The 12,757-nt window shown below is 34.4% G+C and overlaps 1 protein-coding gene across 1 annotated transcript; it reads right to left on the bottom strand.

The window, feature by feature from the left end:
* Positions 1–3,550: 3,550 nt before the first annotated feature.
* Positions 3,551–9,269, bottom strand: LOC119632033. The gene is made up of 3 exons (XM_038024706.1): positions 8,679–9,269; positions 5,193–6,219; positions 3,551–5,051 (listed from the first exon to the last, which is right to left on the bottom strand). Exons 1-3 carry the CDS (start codon positions 8,685–8,687, stop codon positions 4,576–4,578), a joined length of 1,512 nt encoding a protein of 503 aa, XP_037880634.1. The 5' UTR covers positions 8,688–9,269; the 3' UTR covers positions 3,551–4,575.
* Between the last annotated feature and the right edge of the window lie 3,488 nt (positions 9,270–12,757).

Raw genomic sequence — 12,757 nt, 5'->3', positions numbered from 1 at the left:
ATATATATATATATATACATTTATGTACATATATTTTGTAATTCTAATTTAAAGAATTTTTACACACTGTTGCGTACCAAAGCACGCACATTAGTCGTATGCTCAGTTTCTGACGAGGACGAGAAAATGACGTCCGGGCGTAATGCTTCCCTTTAATGAAATTATTAAGCACTTCGTAAAACTGTTCATATTTTGAATAATTTAAGTGCTTTTACATAATATAATGATTTCGTAATACACGGCCGTTTTCTATCCGCAGACCTCTTATGCAGTACTGCGGCGTCATACTCGATTGCAAGGGGTTGATTATAGATAATTGAAATATACGTTTATAATTACATATATATGCATATATATATATATATATATATATATGCACTTTTCTAAAAAAGTATTAATCTTGCAAACTGTTGTGTCTGGCCATGGCAACAAGAACAAGAAGAAGAAGAAAAGAGATCAAAGGGAAGAATTTCCTATATAAAGGGCAGTTATTTCGAAATACACTCCTGTTTCAATAAATTATGAAGAGATTTTCTGCAATAAAATTTTTATAGGTTGTGAAATCAATTTTCCATAGGCAATAACCATTTTGAATCCACCAGAAAAACTTTCACTTTTTTTTTCTTTTTTTTTTTTTTTTTTTGATATGGCCAATCACACAGGAGTTGTCTCCTATTCCTGTAGCACGATGGCTGGCAGAAAGAGGACACGAAAGAAACATGGAGATGGTGGCTACAGACAAGTGGGTGTGTGCCCAATGGATGAGTGTTTCGCCTTTACCGACTGAGCACTCGCTATAGCTACGACCAAAGAAAGCTTGGCCACACTCGAGATTTCAACCTGCAAGCACCTGATCTAATATCAGATATATGCAATGAGAATCAAATGCAAAATATGTCGAAACAATTGATCGACAAAATATAAAATATATAACTGATTGCTATCGTCAGAACCGGGTTAATTAAAGGAGTTAAATAAATAATGCCTTTAAGCGACAGTAAGTGACAGACCGTTCTGACTATGGCATGACGCCATAGTTTTCGTACGCGGTCCGTACATATCATAGTTGGAGGCTTTACGACATGAATTGCTGCTTTTTCGAAAATGAACATAATAGACTTTAAAGAGAGGTCGTCGTAACTTGTGCACGCCGTACGAATCTCGGCAAATACTTCTTTAAAGCGTTGGCACAAATTTGAATTTTCCTTTATTAAACATAGTGTGATTCATATTTATACGTCATTTATCGCTTTCTTCCAAGTTCAAAAGTCCACTCTTCAAATCACGTCTTCAGTGAACTAATCGCATTTAGAATTGAAGCACCAGCTATTGCTCAAGTCAAGAATCTTGTTCGCAACACCAAACTAAAAACGGTTTCGATCACAGATACCCGTCCGTTGTTCATAAAAGCTATCCGAAAACCATTCAATTCTAGCTGGAATGGAAAAGATAGGCCTTAAAAGATATATTTGGGGGATGGGGGAAAAAAATATCCAAAGGCAAATCGATTGACTTCCCAGTTAATCCCAATCTTGCTCCTCTGCTGTATTCAAACAATGTTGAGAAACATAAATCGGAACATAATGTCGATACAATATTCAGCTTAATTTAGTCATCCAGGCTAACCGTGCAGCGCTGCTGCTGATCACTTATTTGTTCTTGCTTTAATGCAAGAATTTAAATATTTTTAGGGTAAAGAAATGATGTCGATAATAATAATGCTTCATTTATCATATATAAAAATGAGACGATTGCGAATCGTATTTTTGGAAATTGTTTTACGCAAACTAAACGGAGAGGCAAAACCTGTAATTAAAATATGAACCTAAAAGAGGAAAACAGTGATTAGTAAAAAATAAAAATAAATTTCAATTTTGGCTCCACGAATCGAAGAAAAAGAGAAGATGTGATTAATAAATGAAAATCGATGGATCCGAAAAAAAGATTACATTTGTTTTTGTATATAGACTAAGGTGAATAAGTTCAAAAAAAAAAAAAAGAATTTTTGCCAAAATTAGGCTTTGTATCTTCATTCTGTATGGCTCAAAATGACCCATCGTGGCTATGCCGCCGATATTTTGAAAGTCAGGACAGACAGAAGAAAAGTGATTGAAGGTATTTAAAGGCCTCTTCATTTAAATAAAAGTCATCAAAAAACAAGTAAGAACACTATGGTCGAGCAAGACCGATCGTAAATACCCTTCACCACATTGTCACAACACAATTCATATTTTTGTAAGAAATTACTATTATGGGTCAATTCCGATCACCACATAGTAAAACTTAGACTTTCCTGCCCTACAAGGGGTCAATTTTCGTAAAAAACCTTATTAGGGTAGGATCCAAAAAATAGGCCAAAATTATCCAAATTTGTTAAATTGCTATTGCTAATTACTTTAATTTTCATTATATGAGAAGGCGTTCAATAATTGGTCCAGCCGATCCAAAGTTTTCCGGCAAATTTAGAATGCCAAAGTACTATTACTTAGCCACTGGAAAATTTTCTATATAACGACTTTTCGGAAAATCGGAGTGAACGAAAAAATGGACCGATTCGAACCATTTTCAATAGCGTTCGTCCTGGGGTCAAAACACGTCACGGTACCGAATTTCATCAAAATATTTGAAAAATGGCGACCTATAGTTGAACACAAAGTTACATGGATAGTCATTAGACGGACAGACAGGCTTAGATCAATTTAGATTATGATTCTAAATTGATTGGTATAATAGCAGGCGGGTCTATCTTAAGCCCTTCTACTTCCATTACATACGACCGCACTAACTAACTGTAAGTTTTTAACCATTTTTTCTGGTTCAATATTTCAAAAAATTCATATTGATCCAACTATTAGTTCTAGTGTTAAGTAATTTCTTAAATAATCAAGAATAGCATAAGAAGATGATTGTGCGCCTGTGCAAAAGATTAAATGGTCGAACATTTTCTATGTTCATGTACAAGTACTAGAAAGACGTGTTCCTCGACGACATAAAGCATAGTTTCAACGATTTTCATTCGACTTCTTCACAAGAGAAGAGAGAGAAGATTTGGGATTTTCCATAAGTTCATTGCATTGGAATAGTAGTATCCACTAATGAAAGCTTCTCCTTTTTTAGTGAAAAGTTTACATTCTTCTTTCGAACAGCAGACGGTCGGGCAAAAACAAAAAAAATTTGTAGAACCTCTCTCGTACTTTTTTACCTATGTGATAATGCAGATTACATTTTTTTTTTTTTTGTGTTCAAATATTTGACTAACTGACTAACACGCGCTAGAGTCCCTTTAATCGTACATGCCACGCCCGAATAACTTCGCTAATAATACCACTAATATATGTCAGCGTAACTTCGTCAAGATGACCGTTGAAAAGATATGAGGTTAAGAGCGATTCAAAAAGCTTTCAAAACTTGTACCAAGAAATTAAAAATTTGCGATGAAGCTTTTGATGTTGATTCTGAATTCGGCTTTTGAATTATATGCTAGTTTTGGCACTTCCCTAACGAAGACCGTCGCTCGTACTAAAATTTCTTCGAGAGAGGACTCTGACGAAGAATACTTACAGCGCGTCAATAAATACTGGGTTGAGGCATAATTATCAGGCGTTTCTTTCACGTGCTATATTTTAATAAAAATGTATAATATTTTATAAATGTATGAATGATAACATTCTTCTACTTTTAGGTTATAATATATAGGCGTGGCGATAATGATATTCATATTTGTCGTAATACGCTGCACCACTTTGGGAAAGGATGCACAGCAGCATAGTCCTTTCGCCATCTCAACGTATTTCGCGCGTGAGGGCACAATCAGCGAAAGTCCATGCTAGCAACACTCCCTTGGAAGATAAACCAATAAGAGGTCGCCCATCGGATTTCGACGACCAAGCATGTGGCATACTGGCGGATGCTAAAGCTTGATGGATTGCCTCCAAGAATCGTGTACCCTTTGTCTTTGTGAAATCGATCTCTTCCAAGCAAATGGGCAGCCATTATTAAAGTAGACGCTGACTGCGCTCCGGATTAATCATATAAATAGTTTGCAAGAATGCCTGACAAGATCGCTTGAAAACGCGTGATAATTATGCCCCAACCTATTATAATATATTAAAAATTTCGCCGTAAGAAGTTTTAATACAACATATTTACGATTTCAACTATGTGTTTCCTTTTCAAATGATAAGTTGCTTAAAGTAACATCACAGGTTCTTTTACTAATATCGTCTCTTTTAACATTAATCGCATAGCCTACGAGTTGTTCTTTGACGAGGCTTTTGTGAGCAAAGATGAACTCTGAAGTCGCCCGCATTTAATAATCATTCGAGAAATTATGATGGAAAATTTTACGAATCGCTACGCTTTAGAAAAATGCACCTTAGCTGATAACATGTTCTGCTGGTTGTTTGAAAAGACAAATGCAAGAGTTCAGTTACGAGGTTTAATCTAAAAGGAACTAACTTTACCAATAGATGCTCTTATCTAATATTTACATCGGAAAATTACATTGAAGTTAGGAAGTTATTTACGCCCTCCTTTAAGGCTTTTTCTTTTTTTCTTTTTTTGCTCTCATTTTTTCTATGTTTCGTATTCCTTTTCAGTTGGACTCGTTTGAGTGTTCTTTAGAATTTCCTCCAGCTGAGCAATTAAACCGATTGCCCGATAATTTTCTTTAAGCATCGCGTATTCTTCAAGAGGTTTGAGTAAACGTAACGCATCTTTCGTATTACGTACTTGACGTGGTAATTCTTCATCTTCTTCCTCATCGTTACTATATTCAGACCAATGGCCGGGACTATGATTGCTAATAGATTTTTGGCAATTTGTCGAATTGGCATTTGTCGCTGTTTGCACATTTGCTGTTAATTTGATGCGAGCATCGGCATTGATTGATTCAATTTTACGTATTTTTATTGGTGGTGAATATGTTTCCTGAGGTATGGGTTGTATTTTGATTTCTTCTATATCCGGCTTTATATCCTCTTCCTCTTCATCCACATCAAGGTAGATAATCGGGTTTTTTTGAAATTTCACCGCTGAATTAGGAAATTTCAGTTTTACTTCCGCTGTTGCTGTATGAGGGTGTGTTTGTTCATGTTGTTGATGTTGATGATGATGGTGATGATGATGAAGATGATGATATTGGCGTTGCTGTTGCTGCTGTTGTTGTTGTTGTTGCTGTTGTTGATGATGATGTTGCTGCTGTGGCGTCGCTGTTTGCAATTTTATTTGAATTGAGGGATTTTTGGGCGTTAATGTTATGATGGGCGCTTTATCTTTATTATCCATACGACTGCAATAGCTTAATATATCTTTTAAATCCAAAGATAAGGGCGGACGACGATTATGATTTTGTATCGCATCGAAACTATGCCGTGTTCTAAACTCTTGAATCCAGTTATGCGAAGGCACAAATTGTTGCACTTTTAAAATATCATTTAATTCGCGAGCCACCTTAATTAATGATTCATTATTTAGTAAAATACTTTTGTGATGGAATTTCGCTCGCAACACATACTCAGCTAAAGCTTTCTCCAGAAAATTTAATTTGCGCGAACGCCTTTCCTCCTCCAGTTCTTCAATTGTAGTGTCAACGCTTGTACCCATTTGCTCTTTACCAAGATTCTGTTGCAATTCTCTAATTTCGATAAGACTGGGATTATTTGGTTTATTTTTTGTGCAATAAGTCATAATATCTTTCAAGTCGAGCGACGATGGCGGCACTCGGGTTAAAGCAATTTGTCGATTGGACAGCGATATATTATATGTAGCTTTGAAATGATTTATCCACGTTTTACTCGGATAGAAATCATTTAAGACCAATATATCGCGAAATTCTAATGCCTTCGTACGCAACAACTCTTCGGTTATATCTACACGAGCATGAAACTGTACTCGTTGTATGTACTCGTAAATGCATTCACCGAGAAATCTCAATTTTTTCTGCTTAATGTCCAAATTAATATCAGACTCGTCTTCTTGTGGTCTTTGCTTCCTAGTGGCTTCATAAAATTTCATAATCGCTTCACGATTCGCTATAATATTCTTAATTTGTTCCCAACTGCAATTAAACATACGGGCAACTTTTGTATACATAGGACGACAATAATAGGCTTCAATAGCGGCTACGCGCTCTTCCAAAGTTAGAATATTACGAACACGATTCGGACTAGGCTTCAATTGGGTAGCATCAACATCAATATATTTATCCGGTTTAGAATGCTGCAAGAAAAATGCAAATGAAATGAATGAATTTCAACTATTTTCATATAAGAAATCTTTAGCTAAAATCATTTAAAATTCCCTTTCGAACTAATATTTAGATTTAAGTCCACATTCTGGATTAAAAGTTTTCAAAATAAAATGAGCAAAAAAATTTTAATAAAATTCAATAAGTTTTCTTCTCATTTTAAAGTGTTTTGAAAGTAATTTTCTTTTCTTTTTTGCACACATCCATTAGAATGAGCGAGAAGTTTGAAAAATTCCAAATTGTTTTCAAAATAAGGATAATATCCAAAAAACCAATTATTCATTAATCTTGTTGAAAAAATTAATCCTTTAAGAGCGAGAAGGGTATTCGCACATACAAGAGCATAAAAAATAATTTCTACATAGATAATAAAGGGGGAAAATGCTGCAATTGGTCTAACGGTTTATATATCACGTTTCAGTTTTTCAAGCAACGTGAATAGGAATCCATATAAAAGCAGCGCTATTTAAGTGCAATACGTACGTAAACCAAGCAGATTTTTAAAAAAGTTAATGGTGGTTGAAAGCTTGTCTCTGTTGCCAGCGGATATCCTTTCGTTCAAGTTAGCCCTTGTCAGCGCACAAATTTAAATGCAATTATAGCTTCATTCAAATTATATACGATTTGATAAATGAAACTAAAAGAACTCGCATTCAGCGACGCGACAGACCTTCTCCTCCAGCTGTGGCAGGCATATTTTGCAATTGTTGGTAATTAGTTGCGCGTTTATCAAATTTTTCGCCCTTTATAGCTTAGGTTTAACAATTTACTAACTCTATTATGCGAGCGTATGCAATATGGTTTCAAATCGTCTGGATAAATATTTGTCACAAATTGCAGAGGATTGGTCGATTATGGATTATGGCCAAGTTCCAGTGCTTTGTAATAGTTGCTCGGGAGATACGTTATTTTTTTTATTTATTTTTTTTTTGAACTTGGTCTATGACGATCAATAAATATGACTGAAATCAGTTGTGTCTGTTTGTCTTAATTTAATGTCATAGCTAAATCGACCTTGACTTTTGCCCTGTGCATACTTCGTGACGTATCTAATGCGTATTTCTGGCAGTTACAAACGGCAGAACAAATCTAGTATACTCCCAGCTTTGATTGATCATATATATAGGACGCAAAAATTTATGTTTTTTTTTATTTTTAATTTTTTTTTTAATATCAATGATCAGATGTAAAAACATTTAACGAAAGTAACAAAAGTTTTCTCTGAGTTCGAATCAGCTAAGCTGCAGGTATCGTCGCCCTATAGGGCAATCGGGGCATAAATCAATTGCTCTTAAGAGTAGCGTACATTTTCTATTTACTTTGCATGAACAACATTGTTTAGAAGTCGGCGAAAGAACTTCAATATTTTCATACTTGCTAGCAGGAGCGACCATTTTCTACACTTATGTATTATAGATGCGTTGGATTCAATCTATTAAAAATTGCAATGTTTTTTTTTTTTTTTACTTTTATTCTTCTATTCTAACTATAAACTATTTTATTCAAACTCTCACCACGCTGCTGGCAACGCCAAATGCGCAATGTTCTAGTCAATTAAAGGACATTGCGATCGTTTTGTTGACGATCAGAACAGGCTGTAATAACTCTTACTTGTTCGAATATATCTATTTGGTCGCTAGGCATCCAAAACCACTTGTCAAGCAAGTGATGGACAAAATTTTGAATCATCGACCTGGCCTGGTGATCAATCATTTTTCAATAAACAAAAAAAATACGCATCGAAAACCCGCAAAATATGTATATGTATGTGCCCGACAAAAAATGAAATATCGGTCTGACGAAAATTATGACTAATAGAGCGTGAAAGTACGCACGATATGCTTACAATAACTAAAAATGAATTGAAGGATTTAAAAGAAAGCAAATATTATAAAATATTGCTGTCAGTAATCTATAACCCACTGCGGAGAGAGATCTGAAATGGTAAGCAAAATGGAAGACGAGAGCCACCGGTCTTTAATGGTCCATTAACTGTCCTACTATTGCCAATGGATAGGATAATTATATGGCCATTATATCATTGCTGGGGCATAGTTTAGGCGGGAGTCAATATTGCTTGTCGGCATTCATTTAAATAAAGACAATGCATCAACTCGCAAAAATTTATATTATGAGTAATGGTAGGAGTAGCCTATATTGATATTCGAATACGCCCATATATGTTTATTCAGTGCGCCGCAGGCGATCTTCTTCGAAATATAATGCTGATTAGAGATTGGTTATCATCGGAAATGACCTAAGCCAACTAAGAATGACTTAACGGTTACTTTTCTCTTCATTCTTTTACAAGTTAAATAATTTCATAAAATTAAAACCTAACGGTAATTAAACTGTTTTTCGCACAATTATTTAAATAGAAAAAAAATATGAAAAAAAAAAAAAAAAATTGAAGCAAAATTTCAAAACTCACCTGAGCCATTTTCGATGAACGACAATGATTGACTAAAGTTTTGCGCTTTTGAGAAGCAAGCAGAAAAAATTTGATCACTTTAGTTTGGCGTTTAACTTAAGTAAGTAATGATTTCAGAAACGGAAAACCGGGTTAACTTGTTTTCCGAGAAACCAGTTTCCACTTGAGCCAGACGAGACCGCCGCCAAAGCCGTTAGCACAAATACTATAAACATATGCGTACATCTACGTAAATATCGGCAGCAACACTCTTCGCTCTCTGATCGGTCGCTATTATCACTACAATCGAATGCAATAACAACAACGCCAATATAGTCATACAACAATTGCGAGAGAAACCTGTTCACTTTAAAATGATGCAAAATGAAAAACCAGTTACAATTACCTTGCTTGCCTTTGCTTAATAGAAGAAAGAAAATATGCTATACATTGAATACACATGAATATGATTTGTTATCATTTGTGCTCAGCAGCTCATGCTTGCAGATATCTATATAAGCAATAGCATCGGCAACTATAAACATAAACAAGAATAACAGCTGTTTATGTTAATAAAGTTGAAAATGTTTTTGTGCTTCTTTTGTGCCTTTTCCTTTTGCTTTTTCTTTTTATATTTGTTTTTTTTTTTTGTTTTTTTTTCTTTTTCTTATTTTACTTTGCACAGAAGGCAACGTGTTGAGACCGGCAAGCTTTTCAATTTTATTTTCTGTTTATGTTCTTCCTCTTCTGATGACGTAGGATGTCGGCTGCAAGTGCGTGCGTTACGAGTTCTTTAAAAACAAAACAAAAAAAAAAGAAAAAAAACAAAAAAAAAAAGCGAACATACACTTACATACGCATGCATACAGTTAGTTATATATATTCAAAGTTTTTTTGTTGTTTTTTTGTTGTTTTCTTTTGTTTCTTTTTTCTTTGCACCCCTAACGGCAAATCTCTACACAATTCCTTTGCACAATGTGACTGCGTAAACTCACTAAGAAACTCAAAATATAACTGAGGACTGTCAACTAGCAAAGAGACTTTTATCGTTTTTAAAAAATCGCTTTTAAAATTTGCTCAAGACTTGGGCTTACTGCTCTCTTTGATTCTTTTTCAGTCTTCCTCCGTCCCTGTCACGCATACACTTTGCATTTTATGTTCTTTTTCATTAATTAACCAGTTTTTTGTTTTTTTTTGTTTTGTTTTTGCTGTTTTATTTCGAACCTGTTTTTTGCAAAGTTAACAATTCGTTCAATCTTTCTCTCGTCTACTCTCTCTGAATGAGAGTTTAATCTCTCATATATCCGTTTAGTGCACTGAGTTCAATTCTCTCACAGCCAATCAGACAGATATTAAAATTTATTTTTAGCTTTGCATACATTTAAAAAGTTTATTATATATTATACGAATGATTGCAAACATAGCGCTAGATATTGTCGATAATTAATATTCGGTTAAGTCATTATTATTTTTAATAATTCAATTACGAATATTGATAATCTTTAATAATAATAAACGCTTAACTCAGGGCATAATTTATTTCCAAATCGAATTTTTCTTAAAGAAAGACACATAGGCGTAACAAGAAACAATTTATACTCGACTTTAGTCGAATCCATCCACCATTCATAACTCAGTTTATATATATTATATTAATGGCCAGATGAAGCCAAGATCTCATTGGATTTTCGTAAGGACGGCAAGGAGAGACCTTTGCTAACATTTTGTAAATCATAAAAATCAAATAATTTTTCCAACAATTCATAGCAAAATACAATGTTAAGCCAAATTGTCGGTTTCCGTGCTAAAGACGATACCCATATAATAGACTGTGTATCATGGTTTCTCCAAAAATGTAATAAGCAAAACTAACCGTATGCAGGAGCTATCAAAAGATGGGTCTATCGTAAGCCCTTCTGGGTGTTACATATGTCCGCACTCAGGGCGCGTATAAAGAGGGGGGAAAATGATTTAATAAATAATTTTAATAATTATCCCAAAGCAATTTTATATCAATATCTGTCACAAGAGTCATTGACAAAACAAAGTTAACCTGGAAGTAATGATATTTAAAAGAGAAAAGATGCTGGCTAAGTAGCAGCCAATACAATTCTCCAATAATGATCGCCTCTTGCACTGCAAAAAAAAAAAAAAGGAAAAAGTAACGAAACTAAGGATCAGTAAAAACTTAGATTGTAATCATATTCGATGGTGTTAAAGAAACCGATCTTCAAAGAGTCAATCAATTCAGTTCATTTATATTTACAAGCGATTAGGATCAATCAAAATTACAACTACGCTTATCCTTTGTCTCTTGGTAGGCATGAGCAGTTGATTTCGAATCTTTAATAACAATAAATTAAACTCTGCGATTATTTTCTAATTATATTTATATATATATGCCTGCGATTGAGATACGTACACACGAGTACACTACACCTTTTTCTGTTCCCAAAACTGAAAGTGTCCATGAAAGGATGGAGTTTTGCTACGTTTTGCTAAAAGATTAAGACCGAATCCCTGGAAGAGCTTAGGGTCGTAGCAAAACGGGGCACATCAGAAGTGTTGATGCTAATAAATAAACATTTTTCGAGAAAAATGACAAGTCACCTTTTTGTTTTCCAAGTCCTCCAAGTCCAAAGGTCTTTCCTCATTTCATGCTGTACTATGAAAACAAACGAGAAATGATGACTTATTTGTCGACAAGCAATTTTACCTTTCAAGTTGTGATTAGGAATGCGATACATCATGGGGCGATTTATATAACATATTATTACATGCATATAGCATGCCTATAATGGGTGGAGAAACGTTTTAATTACAGCCGTAATCCGGCTTAATTATCTCTTTCTTCAACTTCTTCGGCTTCATACATGCAGATATTTTGCTTTAGCTAATGCTTGGAATTTCTTATAAATTCGTCTTATTAATAAAAAAAATGTGCATTAGAAAATATTGAAAAGTATATTTATATCAAAAATATATATACAATTGTCACAGGCTGTAGGATTCTTGTTGGTTTAAAGCTCTCCATAGAAGAGGAAATTTACCGTAGCATTTGTTTGTCTCCTTTGACAAATATAGACATAAAAAAAAATAAAGTTCGAATAACGGCCGGTCGTTAAATACCCTACACCACATTGTCTAATACCATTCTTATTTTTATAAGATATAACATTTTTATATAAAGGCATATTTTTCATGTGCATAGTTCTGGGGAAGCGGGTCCAAAACGCAATCTAATGTAGTGCAGCTTTAATCCTTACTCGTCCTTGGGCGAAAACATGTCACTTTACCAAATTTCATCAAAATATGTCAAAAATTGCGACCTACAGCTTGAACGCATATTGGCATGGACAGACGGCAGATGGACAAACAGGCTTAAATCAATTCAGATAATGATTCTGAATCGATCGATATAATGAAAGGTTCCACCACAAGTGGTGTAGGATATACCAAATAGAAAAATTATATTCGGTTGTGGCCGAATCTTTTACGCCCGTTATACTTCTCCTAAAAGGGAAAGAAACTAAATTTTTATGCTACATAGGATTGTGTGGGTGTGGTTGATTTTTCTACTTTTCTAAAATAAAAGTGAAAATTTGTATCGCGTATCTGTTGTAGTTTAGTACTAACGAAAAACAAAGACATACTCAGTTTTTGTTGCATTTTAGGCCTAGCTTTCGACCAGTTTGGACCATTTTCAATTTTTTTTTTTTTTTCGCAAATTTGTAAGCAATGTGTTCATTTTTCCGAGCGAGACAACATTTACTGCAGATACTGCAAAGTCGAGCAGACAGAAGACGGGCAGACGAACGGACTAGACATGCTTAGGTGCGTTCCGTATTCGAGACTGGCCAAAACGATATGCCATTTATACGATTATTTGCTTCTCGCTGTAAACGTTTTGTCAAAGAAATGAAAATTTCATATAATATAATATTGAGTAGGCGTGCCCGATTTCCGCGCATTTTTGTACATTTACTACAGATTTACTCAAAGAAGACACGTTCAAATATTTATGGATTTATCTACAGTGGTTTGCGAGTAACATGTCCTTTTAATATCGGCTCCAGATGGCTGCTCAAATATAAAATCAG

Source organism: Glossina fuscipes, unplaced genomic scaffold (assembly GCF_014805625.2).
Source record: "Glossina fuscipes isolate IAEA_lab_2018 unplaced genomic scaffold, Yale_Gfus_2 1, whole genome shotgun sequence".
NCBI lineage: Eukaryota > Metazoa > Arthropoda > Insecta > Diptera > Glossinidae > Glossina > Glossina fuscipes.
This window is presented reverse-complemented; position numbering and strand designations above follow the sequence as displayed.

What these genes read in the sequence shown, in the direction of transcription:
- LOC119632033 (XM_038024706.1), bottom strand. An exon ending in AGCGACGCCACAGCAGCAAC is followed by an intron (nt 5,052 to 5,192) that starts ATCATCATCAAC and finishes CGGAAGTAAAAC; the next exon opens with TGAAATTTCCTAATTCAGCG.